We start from the raw sequence: 24,642 nt of genomic DNA, 5'->3' as shown, positions 1-24,642 counted from the left end.
CACGTCACTCCCCTCCTGCCTCCAGCTCGCTGTTTCCAGGATATGTGCACAGTTCTGTTTTTTTTTTTTCCTTTTTGGGAAGACAGCCTACTTTTGACATCATCACCAGGGGACTCCTCCTCGCTCCCCTGAGGTATAAAGGATCTCTTGTTTCCGTGGCAGCACGTCATAGCAACATCACACCCTCTTACAGGTGCTCACACTTTTCAAGGACGCCCGAGCCACAGAGGAGGAGGACCCTCACTGTATTCTCAACGATTCGTTGGAAAATCTCAGGACTCTCAAACCACGTTTAGTTTTTGCCATCAAATCAAGAGCCAGCATGTCAATGGGCCTGGAGATCGTGGGCATTGCCCTTGGAGTCATTGGTTTCATCATTGCAATCGTTGCCTGCGCCCTGCCAATGTGGAGGGTGACGGCTTTCATCGGAGCCAACATCGTAACTGCTCAAACCATCATGGAGGGCTTGTGGATGAACTGTGTCAACCAGAGCACTGGCCAGATGCAGTGCAAGGTCTACGACTCGCTGCTGGCCCTGACTCCGGACCTGCAGGCCTCGCGAGCAATGATGATCATCGCCATCATACTCGGGGTGCTTGGGGTCATGATCTCCATTGTCGGCGCCAAGTGCACCAACTGCATCGAGGACGAGCCGTCCAAGGCCAAAGTGATGATCATCGCTGGAATCTTCTTTTTACTCTCCGGCCTTTTGGTTCTCATCCCTTGCTCCTGGACGGCCAGCGTTGTCATTCGGGATTTCTACAACCCCCTGCTGACCAGCGCGCAGAAGAGGGAGATCGGGGCGTCGCTCTACATCGGCTGGGGAGCAGCCGCCCTGCTCCTGATTGGTGGGGCGATGCTGTGCAGCAGCTGCCCGCCGAAGGAGAAGAAGTACAAGGCGCCCCGGATGGCCTACACCGCCCCGCGCACCGCCAGTGCTGGTGGAGGTTACGACAGGAAAGACTATGTTTGAACAGAAGGGTTTGAGGGAAAGAGCAGGATGTTTGTCGCCCAGAAGGGGTTTTTGTGTGTCAGTGTTGTGTTTGGCTGTAGGGAAACAACAGGGTGATCCCTACTTAAAAGACTCCAAAATGAAGAAGTGTGTACAACTATAGATTTTTTTTTTCTGCTTCGCCTTCGGCTGATGTGTTCATTCACAGAACTAAGGTTTAGCCCTGCTATTATGCAGCAAGTGTGTCTTGTTATAAAGTTTAATCTGTTAAGAGATCATTTAGTTTTCTTAGAACTTGCTGTATTTATGCTTCACCTTGTGTGACATTATATGAATCCAAAACATCTACATCTTGTGAGTGTGTGTCACCACATCATTAGCAGCCAGCCTGCTGGTGTCGTGTTTCACTGATACCTTCAGTTAAAATGCTCTGTGTCGCTGACAATGGCAAGAAAGGGTTGCTCTCATTTTACATGGATTTGATTGTGTGATTGTTCAGTGTGTGTGTGTGTGTGTGTGTGTGTGTGTGTGTGTGTGTGTGTGTGTGTGTGTGTGTGTGTGTGTGTGTGTGTGTTTTGCATGTAATATTTGCTTAGGAGAGTTTCTACCGAGACAGAAACTAAAGATGGATCCATGATAGGCTCCAGGTTACACCTTTTTCCCCCATCCCACAGTTTCACTGTTTAGGGAAAAGGAACGACCTTTTCTGTTGCGTCACAAATACTTTGTGTCTATATATATGCAAGTTTATTTTGTATTTCTAATAATGTGATGTATTGGAATATAATATTGTTGTTTTTTTCTTTGTAATATACGTTTTTTTTAATATCATAAGCAACAGCCTTTATGATCCGCTTTCAAACAAAGAGCCAAAGGTCCTCTTTCTCTGTGTGTGTGCGTGTGTGTGTGTGTGTGTGTGTGTGTGTGTCTGGGTGTGTGAAACCAGCCTGAGGCAATATGACTACAGGTTTGTTTGTTTTGTTTCCTCATCTAAAGGATGTGTTTATTGGTTGATATTTTTCAGATAATTCCAAATAATTTCCACCTCTCTTGTGTTCAGTTTAACAGTTGTTTGTACCTTAGTGTCCAAACATTGTAAAGGTGTGGATCGCTTGGTTGAATGTTTTGTAGTAGTTCTTGAATTTCCAACGTGTTGAATATTTCAATTAAAGTCAAACTAAGAATCATATAAGGAGTTTCCATTCGTCCTCTTTGATCAAGAAAGATAGATTCTGTTTTTTTTAAGTGCTAGAATAATTTACAGTCTACATCAAATAATTAAAAAAGCTGAATTCAGGTTTGGGTTTTAGGTGTTTTGTTCAGCCAGCCTTAGAAGTGACTTCAATTCATCTCTAATTTTAGCTAGAGATGAATAATGCCTGGGTGTGGTCAGTACAGTTGGCTTTGTGAGGCTACCATACACCTGTCAGAGATGTTAGCCTTTGGCTTTTCTATGGAGAAAAACTGGAATCAGCTGGCATAAAGGTAAAACTGGGGGTGGAAATTAGAAAGATGGAAAGAAAAGAAAAGGAAGACAGAAGAAAACCTTTTGCAACAATTGTCCCAATAGTTTTGACCCATTGTTTTTATTGAACTACAAATCCACAAATGTCTTTTTACAAATTTAGTTGTAAAATTGAATAAATAATAAACAGAAATGTCACATGTCAATCAAAGCATGATTTTCTGGGAAATATTAATATTTTCCTTATTAATGAATAGTCAGGAAATGTAAAACGAGGGTTTTAAACTACACAAAATGTTACAGCCTCGTCAGAGAAAATAACAAAAGTCAGTCACATAAAAACACCCACTTCCCCATTCCCCTTCAATCACAAAGGGTACAAGGTGGGTCAGTTCGTAGAATTTGACCAATTCGAACCAGGAAAGTGTCCAAAGGGCGATGATCCACTTTTATTAGACAATGATGGGAGATTGAACACGTGGTGGGCAGCTCAAGAAAAGCACATGGCTGTTCCTGGAAACTCCTTTATCATGGGAATAATCTCTGTCGAGTGAAACCAATCAAGATCACGAAACATGTCCTTCACGTTGGTTGGTTGGCATTTTTCCCAGCTGTAGGAAAATGTAAGAAATCGACTATGAAAAAATTGTTGGTTGCAGCATTTACTACATACTGCCGTATTTAAGGCCTAACAAACTTTTTGGCTGAATTCCAGTGTATTTTTGCTTGCGTGATGATACAAACATGACTCCATAGCGCAAAAGGTGTTTTGCCTTTAATGTGCTTAAGCATACAATAAAATAATGGATTCAAAGGAAGAAGTCATGACAATGGAATGAATGCCCTTGTTCTTTTGTAGTCCACCCAGGTTATGGGTTGAATATTTAAATGTCAACTTCCCTTTCTAGAAAACACGCAAAGTTGGCAGGAAGCAGATTTCCCGAAAAACACAACGAGGACCCAACAGCAAAGTCCAACAGGTACCTGATAGAAGCTCTAGAAAGTATTGGCCCAGGTTATCACTAATTTCTTAACCTCACTGACTCACTGGATTGTAAACGTTTGTAAAGCAGATATACAATCTGTTGCAAACACTTCATCCAGCGCAGGTCCATTAAAATGTTATATTTGAGATGTTATCATTCAAACACAATGATGTAAATCAATTATTTGATTTTAGTGACAAAGATATTCTGGTTAAGTTAAAGGTCTGGTATGGACATGATCGCTCACGCTGTGACTTTTCAAAGCTTTAGTAATTCCATAAAAAACATGTAAGAGTTTCCACCTCAGGGGAACTAAATGAATATTACAGCACCAACATGACCTGAATCCACACAAAAGAGAAATCTTTTAGAAAATGTGTTCTATTATAAACATGAATAAAGATTTGTGTAGTATACCTTAAGTGTTTTTGTTCTTTCAAACCAACCGTGACGGTAAACGTTGGCATTTTTTTCCCCTTGTGAACCTGTGCGTGTCATCGTGGCAGAATGTGGTCCTATTTCCTTGATTGATGTCACTGATACCATGAGAGGCAGCGGTAAGCCGACACTCTCTCATGTTCCTGTTGGTGTACATTTATTGAAGCAACCTTTTCAACTTCTGTGATCTTCAATTCGGTCGAAATATTCTGAATGTTTTCGGGAGAACACTCTGCTCTCCAGTTGTTACTTTTATTCCTGTTCGAGGCTACAAATCATGACAGCAGCCTCTTTCGGGAAAAGGACCATGTGACTGTTCAGTAAATGACCTTGAACAGTTTCTTCAGTTGAAACAGCGTTTATGATTTAATCGTGTTGCTCCGTGGTTTAAAACATTATTGCAGGATAATCTAAATGAACCCACACATAATCCCTCTCTTCCTTTCCTTGTGTGTTCTGCTTTTCTTTGCAATGAGTCAAAATGTTAAAGTACAGTGTGCCAGACTGTGGCATTACTTATTACTGTGTTATAAAAATCGTGTGCATATATATTATGCAGTAGATATCTATTTTATATTATTTTTTTGGTTGCTTTTTTGAACACCTCACGTTCAACTTATGAAAAGTGGCCTTTTACTATAGTCCCTGTCCAACAACCTGACGGAAATAAAATAAACATGCTGCATACAGTGTGGGACAATTTAAGTGGGTCAACTAAAAGAAGCACCGTTGTTTGTATCAGACTCTGAGAATAAGGAATTAAGAAACACATTACTATGCATGTGAAGACCCTTTGAAAAGAGCAGGTTGAGAACAAAGGCTTTCTTTGCTGTGCTCTGTGTAGCATGAACAAGAGCTGACGTTTACTGTCTGACGCTCAGCTTCATTACGCAGTCAAGAAGTAAAACTGCAGTACTCATGGGTGGAGGGTGAGGTGAAATGTCAGCGAGATCTGACCATTCACGAGTCAAATAGAACAACTGTAACTTCAAAACAATCTATGTCTATCTCGACAATGATTTTGTTTCATATTCTGTCATAAACTGTTCTTTGATCCTTGTTCTTTTCTTAGTTTGAGTTTTTTCATATTTCCGTCCTCCCCTGCATATATCCAAACATTTTGATCGTAGTTTTAAATGTAGATGGATACATTGTATTTATTTTGTCATAATACTTTTAATTCCATGATAAACACCAATTTGCAATTTACCAACTTACAATCAAAAGTAAAGTAAAAAACAATAAAATTGACTTAAATTATCTGAGATGCTGGCTTTATTTCAACCTTAATATAATTTAAGATTGATGACAATGGTCCAAGCATTGTATTTAATACTTGGTTTAAAGAAAACTGGAGCTTCGGCTGAACCGTGGTACAATTTTGAAAAAAACAGCACCTCAACTCATCCACCAATTCCCTTTTCTCCTGGCACTTGGGTTTGTATTGTGTGCTCCCCCGGCGTCTGTCTCATGCAATCACTATGGTGACAGCTCACAGCATGCTTTATCCCAGAAGGCCTCTCCCATAGCAATGAATGTTTCCAAGGGCCAGGCTCTCCAGCCCCATTGTTTTTATGTTCCTGAACATGACATCCATAGGCACCACCGATTAATAACCTGCTTTTAAATGATTGAGCAGCTTGTTCAAACATCGGCATTTAAAGACATCTGTGTCCTCTACGAGGCAACGAAAGACCTATTCATGCAAGGCAAGTTGTTCTTAAGGCGTACAGCTCTCTACTAGAAGGGGAATCATTTTGTTGGGGAGGAGACGGTGTTTCTCACATCGTGGCGTTCTGGCGCCACCTTGTGACTTAACAAATCAATGTGTGTATTTATATTTCTTGGCGCTGCCTCCTCTTTTATTGATATAGTGACCCTTTGGCCTATCAAACAATAATACCAATTCGGTTGGTGTTAGTTCGTTTTGGCGCGTGAAATAATCCCTGTTTTTGATTGTAATTTATTTTGTTCTCCAAACACAAAGAAAAGACACGTTTTCCTACTCTTAATTTCTGTTCTATCCTACCACATTTTACCACTGGTTAACATACAAAATCAAAGGACTCTTCCACGTTTTTCCACTTTGTTCCACGCTCTTCCACGGTCAAAAACGGTTTGCTTCCCGAACACTAACCCTTTTAGCATACAATCCTCCTGATTATGTGGACCTTGCGGCCTAATCTAAGCAGCCAAATGGTGGGTGGTTAGCAAAACTAAACAATAAATAAATGGCTTTTAGAATTGTCTAAATGCAAAATGCATGCATTTAAGGAAAAAAGTGTGTTGAACATCCATTCAAGAACAGCCATTATTCAAATCCAATTTGGTATTTCGGTATTTTTGGGTGGATTTTCAAATACTAGCAACTAATAATGCCTCAAAAAGATGAGTTTTACACATTAATCTCAACTTAAATGTACTATACAAACTATAGCATAGCATTAAAAAGTTTCTCTTTTGAATACATCAAATGTGACGGCATTTCATAACAGGGGATGTAAAAGCATTCTTCTAACTAAATATTCATATTAAATCGCAGCAGAGCTAGTGTCACGCTGCTAACGCAGCCTGACAGACCAAACTCGGGGAAACGGGCAATTTCGCTCGTGTGCGTGCTACGTCATGACGTAGCCTCAGCTGTGCGCTTCTCGACCTCCGGGAGCTCCGAGGATACTCTCTCAGAGTCCCTGCCGTCATTAGACGCTCATGCGGTTTTGCAGTCGCCCGGAGCATCTGCTGCTATGAGTGCTTTCTGTCGCCTGATCCACAGAGGACTGTTGAGCCTCAGGCCGTCGTGTCGTTTATTCCCCGGACAGCAGGATGCGTGCGCGGTGGCTCCTCTGGCTCTCACGGTCCGGACAGCTAGCTCATCCAGGTATCCGTGCTAGCTCCCCGGCTAACAGATGCCCTCTGTCTCCCCGCGCCGTTAGGGTGGTGTGATGGTGCTCGGTGGACATGACAGCTCAATGTTTTTATCTTTGAAAGCACCCCGTTCCACTGGGATTCATCACCGTGACTTCGTATATCGTATTAACGTTGATATGGTGGTTAACTAAACATTTTATATAACGTTAATTGACATTCAGACGGTCAGCAAAAGCGTTCACCGGCAGTTGAGCTATTTTCTGCTGCTTTTTGGTTATTCTGCAGCTAGCCACATAAACACCGTTTGGTGATACATTTTGCATAGTACGCTATGCTACATCACTGCTAAGCTGCTAGTGTATTAACGTTAAGCTTAGCTAAAAGGAATGCTCCCTAATACGAAGCCCTTTGAAGAAATGCTATATTTATGAATGTCACTGCATGACATTTTATGGTTTAGGAATACATTGTATTGACTTAGTGTTTGTGATATAGATTTTATGTAGATAAGAGTGTGCTATATTTTATCCACAGCATTACTATTGAGGATATATATTATTATTGAGGCCTGTGGTATTCGACATGAGACACCGCGAGGTGCACCGGGGGTAGTTAATACTATCTAATATACCAGCAAAGTGGAGTACTAGAATATTATACTCCTGTAAACGTACTGGTGTAAAATGCACTTATGTAGGTTAGTTACATTTTCTGCAAAAAATGTGAAATAAAATGACTGTTAAATTTAGGAGTAGGATAAGGACTAGACTGCAGTTATTCAAGTTCAACAACAAGTGCCGATTCGTCCAATCAACTGATTTATTATAGCTGTCATGTTTACACGCCCCTCTCCCGGATGCCACGCCCCCTTCGCCAGATCAGGGCCGAAATCCGAATGTGTGAAAAAAACGATTTGAAAGTTAAAAAAGATTTGGATCTGAAAATGTAAAATTTGAAAGCCCAAAATATAACACAGTCAATAACAAAAGTATATATATGAAGAATGAAAACAAATATTTTATTCAAAAAAATGGAGACGGAACTATTCTACTTTTCGTAGAATATGGTTTTTACTTCATTTTGAGTACATTGTTGTATTTTTCCAAGACCAAAACGTTTGGCCTGGATTTTTGATTTATATATTGTTATATATGCAACTGCTCTTTTCATTTCAACATAAGTTAATAGAAAAAAAATAGAAAACTCAGACAATGAACCAATAATGATTAAAGAAATATATCCAGCTGTGGACAAAACTGCACTCAAACTAATTCAACAATTGAAATGACAAAACATACATCACAGGAAAAAGTCTTCACAAAGACTGCTTTTAGACCAATTTTCTATTGTATTATTTAATTGTGTAGGTTGCAAATTGCAATATCAACAGTTGACCGTTGCAAAACTTAAAGCTAATTAATTAATATATATTTAAACATTTATTTAACAACAATTCTCTACACTTATGTTTGCTGAATGTTGAACCAATAGCAACCGATTGCCACTATATAGAATGTCTCATTGAACAAGGCTGCCACTGTTGTCTTCTCTTTGTATAATATCTGTGATATCCTCTTTGAATCTATCAATTTTGGAAAGTCTTTGCCACTGTGAGTTTTAAGTAATTGGGTCAGCATTTTCCTTGTTTCGTTGGGTTTGCATATTTTTGTTACTTTTTACCGTTTTTGTAGTTTTGACACAATTCTCACCACAGACATTACCAGAATCTACTGGACTCAACTGTTTTTCTTTCCTCAGCCCAGTCAACTTGACCTATGATGTCTTCGACGGGAAAGGGGAGAGCACTCCCCTGGTGTTTCTTCATGGCCTTTTTGGCAGCAAATCTAACTTCCACTCAATAGCAAAGTCCTTGGTGCAGCGCACAGGCCGAAAGGTAATGCAGTGATGATGACATCCCACCTGTATGCGTTGTTACACCAAAAACAATTCACCTTACTGTGTCTTGAGTTTATTCCCGGCGGCCTGAAAATAGTTTTCTTGCAAAAGCAGTTTTGGGAATGCACAATCAACCCGTGTGCTGCCAGTCATTTGATACAGCTCTGCACAAGTCTGTTCTGGTGCAATAAATACCGTGAGATAACCTGCTCTTTGGCTTCCTTGAGGGAACTTATCAACTCACGTGCACAATACAGCCTTTGTTTCCAGCTGCCATTTTCTAAGCCTGAAAAAACAATACAGCTGACACAGAAGTTTTCCCATCTCTACTCAGTTGCCCCCCTCCTTTCCAAGTGTCCTGACTGTCCTTTGTCCAGTTAGGTGCTGACTGTAGATGCCCGTAACCATGGCAACAGCCCTCACAGCTCGGAGCTGACCTATGAAGCGATGACCGATGATTTGAAACACCTCCTCACCAAGCTTCACATTGAGAAGTGCGTCCTCATCGGCCACAGCATGGGGGGCAAAACGGCCATGACGACCGCCCTGTCGCAGGTTTGCAGCCAATGAAATGTCAAAATGACTTGATGATGCCGCAGTCCTCTAGCCCGATGTCACCTGATGCTTCTCACTGTACACTCCTGTCCTTTGGGAACTTAATGACGAGGCCCTTTGGGTCTAAATTTCCCAACCAGCTGTCGTGTTTCTTTTTTGCCATTGGTTTCCTCCCCCCACTTACACGTCTTTCCATACCGGTTTACGCCCATCTATCTGTCTCTGTTTGCAGTCTGGTTTAGTGGAGAGGCTGGTGGTAGTGGACATCAGTCCAGCCCGGACCACATCACGAACAAACTTTCGCTATTACATCCAGGCCATGCAAGAGGTGAAGATCTCCAGCGACATCCCGCGTTCCACCGCCAGGCGGATGGCTGAGGATCAGCTGCGCACTTTAGTCAAGGTCAGGACTCCTTCTCTGCTCACCCCTGTGTAGTTGTGTAATTTGAAAATTGCTTTAACTAATCTGTTTAGAATTTTTGGAATAATACATGCCCAATTGGCCAGAAATGTAACCAAATTAAATATTAAGAGGGAGTAACTTCATTCTCTTCTCAGTTAGACATTACTCCACCATATATGTACATATACGGTAGTTGTTTAATACTGAATGTTTAATGGGGGCGATGGTGGCGCATGGAGTAGCGTGGTGCGCTGGGAACCGCAAGGTTGGTGATGTCGAAGTGTCCCTGAACAAGACACCTAACCCCTAATTGCTCTCCAGGCAAAATGTAACGCATGGGTTATAATGCAATGTAAGTCGCTTTGGACAAAAGCATCAGTTAAATAACACGTAATGTAATACAGATCCAAAGTAGCTGGGTGGGTTGGTGGGTACTGTGAAAGTGTATTTGTTTTAAAAACAGTCTAATCATTAGCTCCCCCCTGCCCCCCCCGCCCCCACAGGAGCGCTCCGTGCGTCAGTTCCTGCTGACTAACCTGGTGGAGCAGAATGGCCACTACGCCTGGAGGGTTAACCTGGAGGCCATTGAGGCGCACCTTGATGACATCATGAGTTTTCCCAGCTTTAACACTGTCTATGACGGACCCACATTATTTTTGGGAGGAGCCAGTTCTGCTTATATCAGGTAAAAAAACACCAAAACAGATTTTTTTTATTTATAGGATCACGTACATGGGCTTAGAATACTGCAAATTGCATCTATTATAGCATTCATTGCTTTAGCCGAGTTGCTTCCTTGCACCTACATGCTGCATTGTCCCAGTCCTAAAGGTCCACATCTTTGAGTCTTGGGTTACCCTTTATTTATTTATTCATTTTGCAGGGACATTGCAGACTAATCAATAGTTGTACTTATGTGAGCCATAGTTAGCCAGAGAGCCTAATTTCCATCTGCTGTCCCCGGCCAGATGTTTTTAAGGCAGCCTAAAAAAGTTTACAACTCTTTGGATGATATTTTCATTCCTCGCGATTTATTTGAGGGTTGTGATTAGCGGAAGATTATGGGTGTTTACCTCTGGAAGCATGAATGAATTCTTGATAGGGCATGTAATTATATATATATATATATATATATATCATACAGATAATGGTAATCTGCAACAGGTGACCAAAGCTGAAACCCTGCCCCATACATATTAACTGCATAGATATGCAATAAAAGATAAATAATAACAACCATGAATGGACAATTTGTCCAGATAAAACGTGACTAGTCACGCATTTGAGTTCATACTGCGGCAACTGAATGTGTGAACACACCAGCTGTTCATCTTCCTCTCGCCTCTTCTGTCTCCTCCTTTAACCAAACATTGTGATGTCTCCCCTCCCCCTGTCTTCAATCCTGAATCAGCTCTGACGATTACCCAGAGATCCAGAGGCTTTTCCCGAGCGCAGACATCCAGTACATCCCTGACGCGAGCCACTGGATCCACGCGGATAAACCCTTAGATTTCATCAGCTCCATCAGCTCCTTCCTCCAGTCCTAGCTGACTTCTGCCTCCGCCTCAGGACTTTTTTTAATGCTCAGCACTCCTGAGCAGACCCTTACTGAAAATGACGGTTAGTATTCTGCAGCCTCCACAAGAGCAAGTGTCTTTAATGATATCATTGATGATGCTATTATTTGCCAACACTGGACCAAACTTGCCCTTGACAGCAGCAGAAGCGGCAGCCAATCCTCCTCTTAACCATTTTAATGTAGTAAAACAAACGTGATCATTTCTTTTGTTTTCTACCAGACAGGTAGTGTTACTAGACGGGCTGCTTTTAGATGTGTTTTCATGGATGTATTCCTCGCTAGGTAAACAAAATATAATTTAATGTGGTTTTAGAGGTGATGTACTAATCTAAAGAAACTCTCGTGTGCAGAGTGCTTTCTTTACATTACTGCATTAGAAAAGGTGGCGCTAGGCCAAGTATAATCTGGGACTGCTGAGGTGGACCAGCTATAAGATCGTTGGATATGAAAGTTTTTGACAGCACAGAAATGAAACCAATACTGTATGTATGTAAGAAGATGAGTTAATATTCTAAGCAAAAGATTTATTTAGGTCTATTTGCCCGAGGGAGTGTGGTGTTGTGTCAGGATGTTTGAGCTCGTGCAGAAATGACCTGCATAGATGGTTTGTTGTAGAGACTTATTTTGATGTGGATAATTGTAACAAGTATTTCATATTTTTGGCCTGTAATGGTTACAGTCCTCTCCTTTGTGTGCCTGCTGTACGCCAGAGATGAGGATTTACAGGTCAATGACTGAAGGTCTTTAAGAGTGCTGGTTATATTTATTGGGCAACATAATGTATAACCTATAAACATGATATATGAAAGCTAATCTGAAACACTCAAATATGGTGTCACAATCTGTCTCCTGATTATCTCAGTGTTTCCTCTAGGTTTACAGCTTTGGGGGGGCGCTCGAAAAGTTGTCAACCCCCCCACCCCCCGTCCCCACGCCAGCCGCTGCGTAGGCGGAAACCGCTCACCCATGGGACACCCCCCCGCCGGTCTGTCTGCGTACGGCCCGGCCGGCGTACAGGGGGTCGAAAACTTCATTTTCCACACGCTGTCTCTGTGCGCAGAGATCTGTGGATAATTGTAAGCGTAAAAAAAGAAAAAAACTGACTTTATTGGGGGTCTGGGGCACCCCCCTAATTGAATGGTGGGGGAAACACTGTCTCAGGTTACACGTGGATATGCTAATTATTAAAAGATTATACTATTCTCCCGTCTGTGTGGCAGAAAGTTGCAGTAGTGTAGTTATGTCAATGTATTTGTCCACAGTGTTTTGATTAAACCCGTTTTACTGATTTTAAAAGTGTATCTCGCTTATCTGTACGACTAAAGACAAGGTTATATGGGTATCTCACAAATATGCTGCAGCATCGTATGTTGTTACCTAATCGTAATAGTGTGAATATCATTTGTTTCCTTTATTTGGGGCAGGACAGTCCAGTGTGAACCTGCCATCTGTATGAAAAAGCAAGGTGTTGTAAACGTGTGCCTCTTTTGTCAAGAGCTCCTTTTCCATTTCTGTAAGACTTGATAAGAAAAGAAAAAAAAAAACGTCTTCTTAAATAAAAACTAGCAGACTTTGGATTGGCAGCTGGGTTGCCAGTTCTGTGAGAGTTGTGTCCCGAGGAAGCTTAGGAGATGAGGGCGTTAGATGTTTACAACAATCAGTGTTTTATGTGCGTTTGATGTGAATACAGACGTCTGAAAGGCTTTATGGATCTGAATATATTTGAGAGAAACTCCTTTTTTTTTTATAAATCTCCAGTTAGTGGAGAAGTCCAGACCCCCTCAACATCCTTAACCACGAGACAGACACGTCCTGTTGCACAATATGAATAGCTTTTGGGGTGTTGTGCGACGCTGACGTTTGAATGCAGATCCTGCTTCAGCTTCTGTAGTTGCACTGGGACAAGTATCTCTGTCTAACTAGGGAAAACTCTCTGTCAACAATGTATAAAAAAAAGAGACATTTATTCAATTATATCGAAAAGTTATAAGACTGTAATCATCTCCTCTGGACTGTATATTGTTCCACTATGAGCATGCCTTTTAACTTGTCATCAGGTGTAGCTTTGCTGTGCTAAATAAGTCTCAGTTTGTTCAACATGTTGTCACAATAGTGGCGCTCATTCTAGATAGTTGCATATATACATTTTAGATATGACAATGAATGACTTAAGAGTTGGTTACTAATATATAATTGAAAATGTACAAACTGTTATACAATAAAATCTGCTACAGAGTTTATGGTTCTTCCTTTTCAATCTGGGAAAATGCAACAATGAAAAGTGCAGGCAATGAAGAATCTAAAGTGATGTATGGTAATCAACTGTCACAGTGTTAAACATTTATATAGGTCCTTATGATCCCAGTTATACTTCATAAAAATACATGTCAATGATCCAAAGCATGTTTTCCCAAGATTTTCTGCAAGATCCCCATTAATTACCTTGTTAAAACATATTCAAATCACATCCATTCATCCTCCCTTATTGAAACAATAAATCTGTAAATATTAATCCTTCCACGGGTTTAACTGATGGATTTGAGGTATCCAAACTCAGCGCAAAGTCTATTTTCAATGTTGTGCCCTCAAGACTGATTCCACGTCGCGTACTTGACCACCATGGGCTACTTTCTGTGACAACACAAATCATGTACGTACACGCGTCGGCCTCCGCTTCCATTTCACAGAGAGACGTTCCCCCTTCGGCAACTTAATGTGAAAACAGCATTCTAGTGTCAAGCTCTATATTAGCGACTCTAAGACAACGGTTGGACGTGAGTAGTTTTGCTCTCAGTCCTCTCCGTTTCAATCGAGGGATACGACCTTGAAGCCAGAGTCGGCGCCCCTGCCCTCTGACTCCTGCTCCGCTGCACTCTGGCCTCCATCGGGACCGTTCTTTTTCCTCCTCAGCTTGTCCATCCACCGACGCGGGGTGGAAGGAGACGGGCTGGGATTCGGGGCGGCCAAAACCGCAGCTCGGGGGATGAAGATCTGGTTGGGGTTGGTCGTGGGGGAGACGGCCCGAGATAAAGGGAAGTTAGACGGCCGCTGGAGGGGCTCCTTGTTCGTCCTCCTCGGGATGCGCAGGGTGGCGGGCTTCTTCTGTGACTGCTCGGCCTGCTGCTGACTCTGAAGCTGCTGGTGGAGGATACGCTGAACGTCCTCCTGAATGAGAACAAAACAAAAGAGGTTGTCCGAGCACAAGATGCAACAGAACAAAGGGCGACATTGTCACAAATGATGGGTTCCTGGGTCTGGGCTTAGTTTTTCACATCACAGTCAACTGGCTAATAGTAACACAACAGTGATTTCATGTAATCTCTACCAGCAGCCGCCCCCCCCCTTTCCGTTTAATATTTATCATAATTCAAGAAAATGTGTAATATTAGGTTAGTCCACGTTAGAATTCACATTTAGTCTTTCATCTCTTTTCTAAAATATTGGCCGTAATATTTCAAAAGTACTATTATAATTCCACTAATATTGAGTGTTTTTGAGATTATGTTGGAAAAAGTGCAATAACAAAATACAACAGAGAGTCTGTTCACTTTCACTTCGAGGCACATGGTGTTCTGGGTCATCTGATAATCAAGATGTTTTGTGCGTTGTTGTTTATAATCTTGTGGTGCCAAAGACGATCGTCTACATCCGAGGTCGACTACCAGCATGTTTATCTATATATTTCTGCTCTGAAGATGAAAACCTTTGAAAAAAGCTAGGCTTGGCGCATGATTTGTATGTGTGTCGACTCGGTCACCTGTTTTCAAACATTAAATATCCTGTTGTGATGTTTTACACCAGTGTAGAGTGAGAACTTTTCTAACATAATTTATAAAAGCAAGATTATTCCTCTGATTCTGATTCAAATGACATCCAACAACAAAAAACATCCAAAAAGACAGAGACAGAGACACAAAGACAGGAGGGTATATTGGATCATGTCCAGGGAAGGAACGTAGAATACACTTTCTGCTCACAAAGGCTCACCAGATGTGGCCCTAGGCTGGAACATCTGGCGTTGATGCACATGCTGATTGTAATGTGTGTGGACTTCACGTTTACCTAATTGTTTGTTTGTCTGTTTGATTTGATCAATTTCGCTCAGTGTTACTCTGTGTTTAATTCATATTTAATTCCTTTCCCTGTTCAGTTAATTCACTGTTATTGTCTCTGTTGCACATTGCACTTGTCCCAGGTTTTACCTTCCAGGTCTCAAGCTCCAGCGCCAGCTCCAGACGCTTCTGCACCGCCTCCAGCAGCTGGTTGTTCAGCACCATCAACTCTGTTTTACTCCGCAGCAGCTCGGCCTCCATCGCCTTCTTCCTGCACAGAGAGAAGCGACACACTCCTCTAAATAGATTCATGTCTTCTAGCTTCCTTATTTGCCTCTTGAATGTTGATTTATTTTTAATTCAGAAGGGGTGACCGCGTGCACCGTGTTTGTACTTACTTCTCCATGGCCTCGTCTCTGTCCCGTAACGCCTGCTGCAGAATCGTGCTTTCCTCCGCCCCTTTTCCTCTCCCAGATTTGAACTTTTCAATGAGCAATAAAGGGAGGTGGGTTATTACATTACATTACATTACATTACATTACATTACATGTCATTTAGCTGACGCTTTTATCCAAACTGGCTTACAATAAGTGCATTTCAACCTTAGAGATACAAACTCAGAAGAACAAGAAAGAAGAAAGTGCAGTTTCATCAAATAAGTTATAGATAAGAGCTATTATAAGTACAGTTTAAGTGCTACAATTTGTTAGTGTTTATACTCAAGATATAGTCTGAAAAGGTGAGTCTTTCTGCGGGTTTTGTTTTGTCAGGTTTTTCTTTGTGTCTAAGCTCACTGGCCTGTTCTTCTTATCTATATTCTGATTTAACTGATTTAATCCCACCGCCAGTTACACGCCTTGTGACTTTCTCAACAGCAAAGAGCAGAATGATTCAGACCACTGATACTGATACTTGTAAACCTGTCACGCCACATAGCTGCGCAGTAAGATCTATGCAACGAGGAATAGACGGTCAGGGCTTTCTCAATGTTGTTTTTGGTATAAATTCCTTAGTGTGAAGCCAAAAACAAAAATGGTTTCTTCTTTTTTTTTTTTTACAGTTGTTTTAAACTGTAGTCTCACCACTTCTTTGTATCAAGTTAACAGTCAGTTAAAAATAGCGGCCCTCCCTTCCTTTAGGTGTATTTTTCAAAGAGAAGATTCTTCTGGGTAACACGCCCTCTAAGGTGACATCAAACTGAGATTGACGTGATTAGAGAGGACCTTTATCTCGGTGGGTGTGGCCTTCACCTGCTTGGTGTGACGAATAGCCAATTCGCGGGCCACGTTCTGCAGCTCCTTCAGGGATGTGTCCAGGTGCTTCTCCTCATGAGAGGTTTTAGGATGCGGGCCGGACCCTGACTCTGTTAGCGGGCGAAGCAGCCCCAGGATGGACAGAACCTCTTCTTTGACCTGGGATACAAATGTTCACAAATGAATAGTAGCACTTTTGCCCGTGGGGAAGTACACTCGGCGCTGATCCTGTGTGCATCCTCACCCTCTCTCGGTGCTGGCTCCATCCCGGTCGATCGCTGCTCTCCTGCAGCCTGTCCACCTGCGCCTTGAGCCTGATGCTTCGTCTTCGAGACAGCTCCACCTCTCTGCGCACTTCTTTAAGCTGCAAACATTAAACTTCACATCAGTACATTTGAACGCAGTTCAACAATGTAGACAGGAAGCTGCTGATCTTTGTTACTGAGAGAGTGAAACACAGCCACGCGAGGTGAGGAGTTGATCAGCCGCTACTGACACAGCAAACAGGCACTAAAGAATGCTTTGATGGAAAAACACACTCGTGGACTCATGTGAAGATTACAGGAAATTAAAGTCGTTAACAAATAACAAGGCAAAAAGAGTTTCACACCAACGCTGTTTCTACTGTTGTTCTCTGGACCACAAATCAGGAAAGTCATACAGGTTCTTCGCTTCAAACTAACATTTATTGCTCTTAAATGTCAGAGCATCGCATTCTACGATTCGTTGTTCAAGGGACAACTTTACGTTTATCTTTATTTGTGTGCTTTTCTGTGCAGTGTACCGTGTGACAGATGGAACCAACCCCTCCCTGTTTAACAGGTTTGGTTGTTCGCAGAATGGATTTAAACTAACACACTGTAAAAAGAACTCACATGCTCTCCCTCATATCAAACACACACACACACACACACACACATAAAGGCTCTTAACCTACCGTCTCTGAGACATGTCCTAGAGTCCGACGTCTGCTGAGCGGCTTGCCGCTGTTGATCAGGTCGGGTAAAGTCTTGTTGACGTGGTCACTCTGCAAGGGCCTCTCCCCTTCAGAGTCCGAAGCTGCCGCCTGCGAGGAAGGAGCTGACCCCTCAGAGGGCAGCTCCCTCCGGTGGTCCTCCTCCTCGGACGAGGAAAGGCTTCTGTTGTCGTCAATGAGCTCGTGTATATTCGACTCAGTGATGTGGATCGGGTTGCTTGACAGTCCAGCACAACTGTCGCCATTGGAGGTCGGGTCTTCCCCTTCCGAGTCGTCCCCTGGACTACTTTCGCAGGCTTTTGGTTCTGGTCCTGCCAGAAATGTGCTTCTGACGAATGGAGATTTGATCTTGAGCTCCTCCAGTCTGTTCAGGGAGGTGTACACCTGTTGGATGGGGATTTGGGGTCTCAGCCTCTGGTTGAGGGCCGAGAAGGACTGAGCGTGGTCCATGATGAGCTCTGTCGAAGTCGCAGGCAGACGCAAAGGCAACTGAAGCCGCTGCGGGCGCCGTCAGGGTGTTTATAACCACAGAGGAGCAACACTGAAAAAAACAAGGAGGGACACTGAAAACACAATGTCCCCAAACTCGTTTTTCCTGAATTGCTAGCGACTTCACATGACGCGATGTGAGGTCCCTGCTGACTGTGGCTTAACGTGGCTGGCGTAGGCTTTCTCCTTCCTTTGAAGTGAACATACCACAGCAGCAGGGGGACAAAGGGAGGAGCACCTTCGATAGAGTCACATTGTTCACACTTGACCCATATCTGATTTTAAACGTTCACCGAGCACACAGTGGCCCAAATAAAAAAAGTTATAGTTATTTAAGGTCGGTGTCGAGAGGAAGCCTTTTTCAATCTCTATGTTGTAACATGTCTTTTTTTTTTCATTTGCCGAGTCATTGATTTATTTTTGGAATTGAAATGCATTGTGGAAACCACCCGTTGTGTCATTCCTCGTGGTTGGAGGGTTTGTTTCTTGTGACATGTCTCAACACATGAGAAGAGACCAGTTGAAAACACATACATACATCCAATTTTACAAGTGTGTGTTCATTTGAATGTTACACCCAAAGAACAATACTACTCAGTTGTGTTTATTAGACATGTTATTTCTCTATTGGATGTTGTTTCAGAGGGCCAAACAATGTTCTGTGAGCTTTATAGTCGAGCCACGTTTAGTAGGTCATGTTGTCCACATGGCTGTGTGTATAGTCATGTACTCTAATTCCATGTGAAATGTAATTATAGATATCTTTTAATTATAACCTAGTAACAGTTGGAAGTAGGTCTTTTAATTTTAACCTGGTAACAGTAGGAAGTAGGAAGTAGTTGACATTTTATTTATCCTCCTTATTTAAAGTAGAGTTCCAATTTAGATGTGCTGCACATTTTGTACTTCCCAGGGAGTATAAGGTCACTGCTTAATAAGCTCTCCACCCAGCTCATTAAGTAGGTTCAGGTTAAAACTCTCCTAACTTTTTTTCTAAATAGGATAAACATAATGAAGTCTCAGCCTTATTTTGTTAAATCGAATACTGTCTGCTAGTTGGGTGAGACAGTTCTACTAATTTAAAGTAGAAGTTGTTGCAGAAATATTCTGGGAAATAATAGTTAATATTTGATAAATATAAATTAAACAAACAGTGACACTGTCAATCATCGTGAGTTCTGGTGTCTCTAGTGGAATCAAAGCTGACCTTCCTGATCCACATTTGGGATTTGATTCTCTCTCCTCAAGGTGCCGTGTGTCAAACGTGTTTATTTCTTCCGGGATTTATTCTCCACTCAGCTGAGGAGGACCCTCAGACTGGTTTAGCTCCATAGGGGAGTCGGTATGGATCCTCTCATTTCACACGCGGGCATCAGCACACATGTCGAAAAAAGTGAAACAAGGATCACAGCATAAAAGTAGTGAAATCAACTAGGGCTTTATTAGAAATGCCATTATATGACTTTACTTGACCTGCAATTCTATTATAACGGTATGGAACGGTTGTGGATTCCAGCCTGAGAATCTATGAGAATTGAGGTTGGATTCAAAAGCATCAACAGGTGTGTGGTGGAACAGTGCAGGGAGATAGCAGGAAGGCTGAAGTGTGGAGGATCCTCAGTTCAAACCTGCTCTCTCAGAAGGAGGGTTTGGTTGCAGTCAGGGCTTCAAACTGTAAACTTTGAAACAGTTTTGAGGTTTAGTAAACAATCCCAAGGTCTAATATGAGAAACGGACACAATGAGGCATGCAGGCTCCAACCTGCTGTCTGAGGTTGTGGGTTCATGCCCCTTCATGCAGACATCACTTCTGCTTTGAAAGAGTTTTGAGGTTTGAGTAGCAGTCTCAAGGTTAAATACGAGAAACAAACATTTAATTTGTGCATGGTGAGGTAGTGCAGCACAAGAGCTGAGGAGCTACTGTCCTTACCCTGTAGGTTGTGGGTTCAAGCCCAGTCTTGGGTTTGAGCCTTTGGCTTTACTTCAGGTTTGAGTAGCAATCTCAAGGTTAAATACAACAAACAAAGGGTTGGTTAGTGTGTGGTGAATTAGCACAGCGGAAGAGCTGCTGCCAGAAGCCTGCACTGCATTTGAAGGTTGTGGGTTTGAGCCTTTGGCTTTACTTCAGGTTTGAGTAGCAATCTCAAAGTTAAATACAACAAAGGGTTTGTTAGTGTGTGGTGAATTAGCACAGCGGAAGAGCTGCTGCCACAAGCCTGCACTGCATTTGAAGGTTGTGGGTTCAAGCCCAGTCTTGGGTTTGAGCCTTTGGCTTTACTTTAGGTTTGAGTGGCAATCTCAAGGTTAAATACAACAAACAAAGGGTTGGTTAGTGTGTGGTGAATTAGCACAGCGGAAGAGCTGCTGCCACAAGCCTGCACTGCATTTTAAGGTTATGGGTTCAAGCCCAGTCTTGGGTTTGATCCTTTGGCTTTACTTCAGGTTTGAGTAGCAATCTCAAAGTTAAATACAACAAAGGGTTTGTTAGTGTGTGGTGAATTAGCACAGCGGAAGAGCTGCTGCCACAAGCCTGCACTGCATTTGAAGGTTGTGGGTTTGAGTCTTTGGCTTTACTTCAGGTTTGAGTAGCAATCTCAAGGTTAAATACAAAAAACAAAGGGTTACTTAGTGTGTGGTGAAGTAGCACAGCGGAAGAGTTGCTGCCACAAGCCTGCACTGCACTTTAAGGTTGTGGGTTCAAGCCCAGATGTAGAAATAGCGTTTAAACAGAATTTTGAGGTTTAACTCACATGCTCAAGGTTAAATAGGAGAATCAAAGTTGCCAAATTTGTGACCAGGACTGGTAGTGTAGGGGTGCAAGAAGGAGCCGAAAGCCTCTGTAAGCGCCGCCAGTGGGTTCAAATCCCGCTCCTGCCAAGTCTTGAGCGCACTACCGCGGAGGTAGTTGTGGGGGCATTGTCCCCACTGGTTGTTTCAGAGAAGTGAACCCTGGGGGTTATGCAGAAACACAAGGCGCGTTCACTTGAGTTATGATGGCATTGTCAAGAATGATGAAGAATCTTTTGAATGATGATAAATTGACTAAATTTGATGTTAATTGCTTTAGCTTTTAGCACTTATTAGCCATGCTAGGGTTCCACCTTTTTGATGGGAGAGAGAGCCGGATGAGTCAGTAAAGATGAGCAGGTGTGTCTCATTCAGTAGTCACACTGACATGAAACTTATTACAGCCTCTGAGGGCATTTTTTAAGACAATCACATGTTTGTCTACTTCAGGGCATCTTGTGGACAACCTTAAACTGACAGTCTGGCACAGGGTGTAGATTTGTTTACCCTTTTGAGTGCATCCACCCTCCAATTCTCTGTTACATTCAAATTCAACTCACTTGTGCCTTTACCAATGCAGGAAGGATGAATAGCATGGTTGATCCTCCAAGATGCACCAATCCGTCTCTGGGGCAATATCCCATTATGATTTTTTATAAATGTCAGTTACCCAAAACTAAAAAAGGATTTAGGAAGAGCCACCATGTCCCTTGAGGGTTGAACCCAGATAAGGTTTAAAGTACAGAAATTTGGGGCAATTGGCATTAGTGACATGGACGTGTAGGTTGCTCCATCTAAGATCATTCCAGTCATGTCATGGGAAAAAAAATATTGTGAAAAAAGTCAAAATATGTAGGATCAAAAAAGAAAAGAGTTCTTTAAATAATAGGTAAAAAATTATTATAAAAAAATATATGTAAGGTCAATATATATATATATAATATAATATATTATATATATATATATATTTTTAAAGTACTATAACAGGTCACACATGGGAAGCACCCAGATCCTGTAAACTATTCATTTATTATGCAGCGGTTTCAGACCATGAGACTAATATCAGAGACTCCAACAACGTGTAAAAGCCCAAAAAGTAGTTTTGAGCATAACGAGCAGTTTTAAATTAAATGTTAAAAAAACAAAGCGTTCAGTTCGGAGCAATGCATCTTTTTGATCGAAAGTACTTAATACTGAAAGCAAAACTGGAATTTAGAGAAAATCTTCTCTGGTGTTTAACAGAATGAGTCCAAACATCCGCTCAGCGAGGTATTCATGGTGAGAAGGCAAACAAAGCTACAAAGACAGGATTATCGGAGGCTGTGACTAAACAAAGGGACCGATTTACTCTCCGGTCACATAAAAATCAACAAAAGACGGATCCCAGCATGTAGAAGGAAGACAGTCAAAGAGTGTTCTATTTAATTCAGTGACATTAGTCAATGACACAAAATGTCTCTTCAGTCATTCCTGTACATGATTTGGATGATATTTCTTGTTTTGGTAAAAGTTCTCCACAGGAGAAATACATTTTGTTTCCTCTTAATCATCATCATCGTCCCCCATTCAAATTCATGGTTAGTCATTAATACTAACTGGTGGCTGGTGTGTTTTTCCTCTTTCTTTATTTCATTATTGTATTTCTCTTGAAGTTTTGCTAAAGTTCAGTTTGGGCCTTCTTCTTTCCTTGTTTGTGTCCATCACCGGCCGCACACCTGAATCCCAGGTTGTCAGAGGCAGAGTCAGGAGTGTTGCCCATCCTTCAGGACACAGAACCATAACACGCGTCAGGACTTCTGTGCAGGTGCTGTGTGGATTCAAGAGACTGAAAATGTAGTGGCTCTTATTTTTGAATGACTCACCTGGTCGTTATTCTGGCTTTATGATTGGCTGAGCCGTCCAGCGTGTCGATCCAGGAGCCCCCCCGCAGCACGAACATGGGTTGAGCTGCTGAAAAAGGTGTGGACGTCCATTCCCACGTGTTTCCCATCATGTCGTACAGTCCTGCGTGGAGTAACAACGTTGCTCTTATACTAATAGGAAGCCCACAAGAGTCGATACATATAACAATATGACAAGGCCGTAAAGCTCTTTAACATTTATGTAACATCTATTTCTGTCTACTGCTATAATATAAAGTCATCTTTGTAGCAAATCTCATACCATCTAATTAATGGGGATTTTTTCCCCCCAAACTTAAACACAGGCAGTTACCATAACTGTTCTGGGAAGGAAATGCCGTGACAGGGGCAACACCATGGTATCCATCCTCTGCAGTGTCTCCATCTGGAAAGGATCCCTAAATCATAAAGGATTAAGTTATCGGAAGGGATGTGTTTTCACATTTCACACAAGAACAAGCCCGATTTGAAAATGGAACAAAAACTCAGATCTCATTAGGTTTAATGAGTTTTTCCACTCCAATTTATATTTTATCAGCAGGAATCCCTTAAAATTAAAAACATATCTCTGAGTCCTTAGTCAAAGCTGCCTCTGAGGACAATGAACTGCTTCTAGGTGCATTATTGTTGGAGGCTGACCTGCCACAGGTTGGTTCTGTTGCCCTGGAACTTGTTTCCCCACGGATAAGTCCTACCTGGAACACACGAGGAGGACAGGTATTAGCTACTATTGAGGGCTCTGTGTTTGGTCTTTTACTGGTGTAGCGTCCCTTTAAATCAAAGCATTTGCACTACTACTGTTGATCACGAATCAATAAACTAGAATAAACTTTGTACCTTGCAGCCCCCCACGCGCAGCCCACTCCCACTCCTCCTCAGTGGGCAGTCTCTTGCCTTTCCACCGGCAGAAGGCCTGAGCGTCGTTCCAGCTCACCTGAACCACCGGGGCGCTCAGGCGCTCCCGGATGCCTGAACCGGGTCCTGCAGGCTGGACAGCAGAGCGTTGAAGGAGTGCAAAGGTGGGCAATGAAGGCGCGCAAATAAAAACAGAGCAGAGCGATTCGCCCGTGACCTCACCTGCCTCCAGAACGCTCGCTCTATGGGCAGCCACCAAGGCGCTGACTGGGTGGGGAAATAAGAGGCGATAGTTATTCAAACGGTGAACGCTAACCAACAATTCTGGACAGATAATCGCAACATTGTACTATAAGCAGATGTTTTCTTTGTAATGTTAGAGGAACAACTACAGATTCTGCTTTCATAAATGACTGATCTATTCATCCTTTGAATAATATCTGAAATGTTACGACTGTATTGTTCCAAGCCAAAACTCAACATCCCGGTACCTCAATCCTCTGGGTGACTTTGCTCTTGAGCTCTTCTGGCACAAAGTCTTGAAACACAAAGCTCCAACCGAACGTCTCAGCCTCGGTTTTGTACTTCTGCGCCCTCACAAAGTCTCTGTGGGGGGAAGAAGGACACCGCGCGTGGCTTTTCTACACAACTTCTTAATTAATTGTGGACATCATCGGATGTCACGTGGGGTTACCTGAAGTCGGCGTTGGTAACCGGATAGGTGTCGATGTCAAAGGGCTGCAGCTCGACCTCCTTGGTGGGAGCCTCTCCGTCTCTCCCATCGGCTGCACTGGTTCCCATTATCATCCTCCCACCGGGTACGTGCATCATCTCCTCCGCTGCTGGCGGTTACGAGGACACGTGTTTTTCATCACGTTGATATAATTCATGCTTTGGTTTGTTTAGAAATGAAATCAAAAGTCTTAGACGTCTTACCAGACTCTGCCAATAAAAACATCGCGCATATCAAGGAAAAGGTTTTAAGGTCCATTCGGGACGGGCTGATTTCAGCTGACGTGGTTTTCAAGTTGAGCATTTTAAAATAAGTTCACATTCAATTACAAGTTACGGAATAAACTACATATGTCTATGGAATAAACCAGCAGTTCTTCTGTCGGACAGATTTAACTACCGGAACGGAAATGTGTTCAACCATCAAATCCTTCCGTGTAAAACAGTTTGACGAAC

General features: G+C 42.3%; 4 protein-coding genes across 6 annotated transcripts; 2 read left to right on the top strand and 2 right to left on the bottom strand.

The window, feature by feature from the left end:
- Positions 1-178: 178 nt before the first annotated feature.
- Positions 179-2,613, top strand: cldn3c (claudin 3c). Its single transcript, XM_037467450.2, has one exon. It carries the CDS (start codon positions 323-325, stop codon positions 971-973), a length of 651 nt encoding a protein of 216 aa, XP_037323347.1. The 5' UTR covers positions 179-322; the 3' UTR covers positions 974-2,613.
- Positions 2,614-6,461: 3,848 nt separating this feature from the next.
- On the top strand, positions 6,462-13,380 carry abhd11 (abhydrolase domain containing 11). 2 transcript variants are annotated; one of them, XR_005120050.2, is made up of 7 exons: positions 6,462-6,719; positions 8,468-8,603; positions 8,987-9,160; positions 9,393-9,563; positions 10,067-10,248; positions 10,975-11,183; positions 12,017-13,380. XR_005120050.2 is itself a non-coding variant. In XM_037467774.2 (6 exons), the coding sequence occupies exons 1-6, from the start codon at positions 6,586-6,588 to the stop codon at positions 11,108-11,110; spliced, it is 933 nt and encodes a 310-aa protein (XP_037323671.1). In that variant the 5' UTR covers positions 6,462-6,585; the 3' UTR covers positions 11,111-13,380. The 2 variants fall into 2 exon arrangements, 1 of the variants encoding a protein (XP_037323671.1); XM_037467774.2 differs by having other exon boundaries at positions 10,975-13,380.
- A 47-nt stretch (positions 13,381-13,427) lies between these two features.
- On the bottom strand, positions 13,428-18,094 carry bicdl2l (bicaudal-D-related protein 2-like). The gene is made up of 6 exons (XM_037467773.2): positions 17,385-18,094; positions 16,692-16,811; positions 16,445-16,606; positions 15,593-15,675; positions 15,345-15,465; positions 13,428-14,307 (listed from the first exon to the last, which is right to left on the bottom strand). Exons 1-6 carry the CDS (start codon positions 17,871-17,873, stop codon positions 13,948-13,950), a joined length of 1,335 nt encoding a protein of 444 aa, XP_037323670.2. The 5' UTR covers positions 17,874-18,094; the 3' UTR covers positions 13,428-13,947.
- A 4,004-nt stretch (positions 18,095-22,098) lies between these two features.
- Positions 22,099-24,618, bottom strand: sumf2 (sulfatase modifying factor 2). Of its 2 annotated transcripts, none has more exons than XM_037468483.2 (9): positions 24,391-24,618; positions 24,149-24,296; positions 23,946-24,060; positions 23,677-23,721; positions 23,437-23,587; positions 23,239-23,294; positions 22,913-22,997; positions 22,561-22,702; positions 22,099-22,458 (listed from the first exon to the last, which is right to left on the bottom strand). In XM_037468483.2, the coding sequence occupies exons 1-9, from the start codon at positions 24,488-24,490 to the stop codon at positions 22,356-22,358; spliced, it is 945 nt and encodes a 314-aa protein (XP_037324380.2). In that variant the 5' UTR covers positions 24,491-24,618; the 3' UTR covers positions 22,099-22,355. The 2 variants fall into 2 exon arrangements, with proteins under 2 accessions (XP_037324380.2, XP_037324381.2); XM_037468484.2 differs by having other exon boundaries at positions 24,149-24,293.
- Positions 24,619-24,642: the final 24 nt, after the last annotated feature.

This window comes from Pungitius pungitius, chromosome 16 (assembly GCF_949316345.1).
Source record: "Pungitius pungitius chromosome 16, fPunPun2.1, whole genome shotgun sequence".
NCBI classification, from domain to species: domain Eukaryota; kingdom Metazoa; phylum Chordata; class Actinopteri; order Perciformes; family Gasterosteidae; genus Pungitius; species Pungitius pungitius.
The sequence above is the reverse complement of the archived record's forward strand: the minus strand, read 5'-3'. Positions and strand labels throughout refer to the sequence as shown.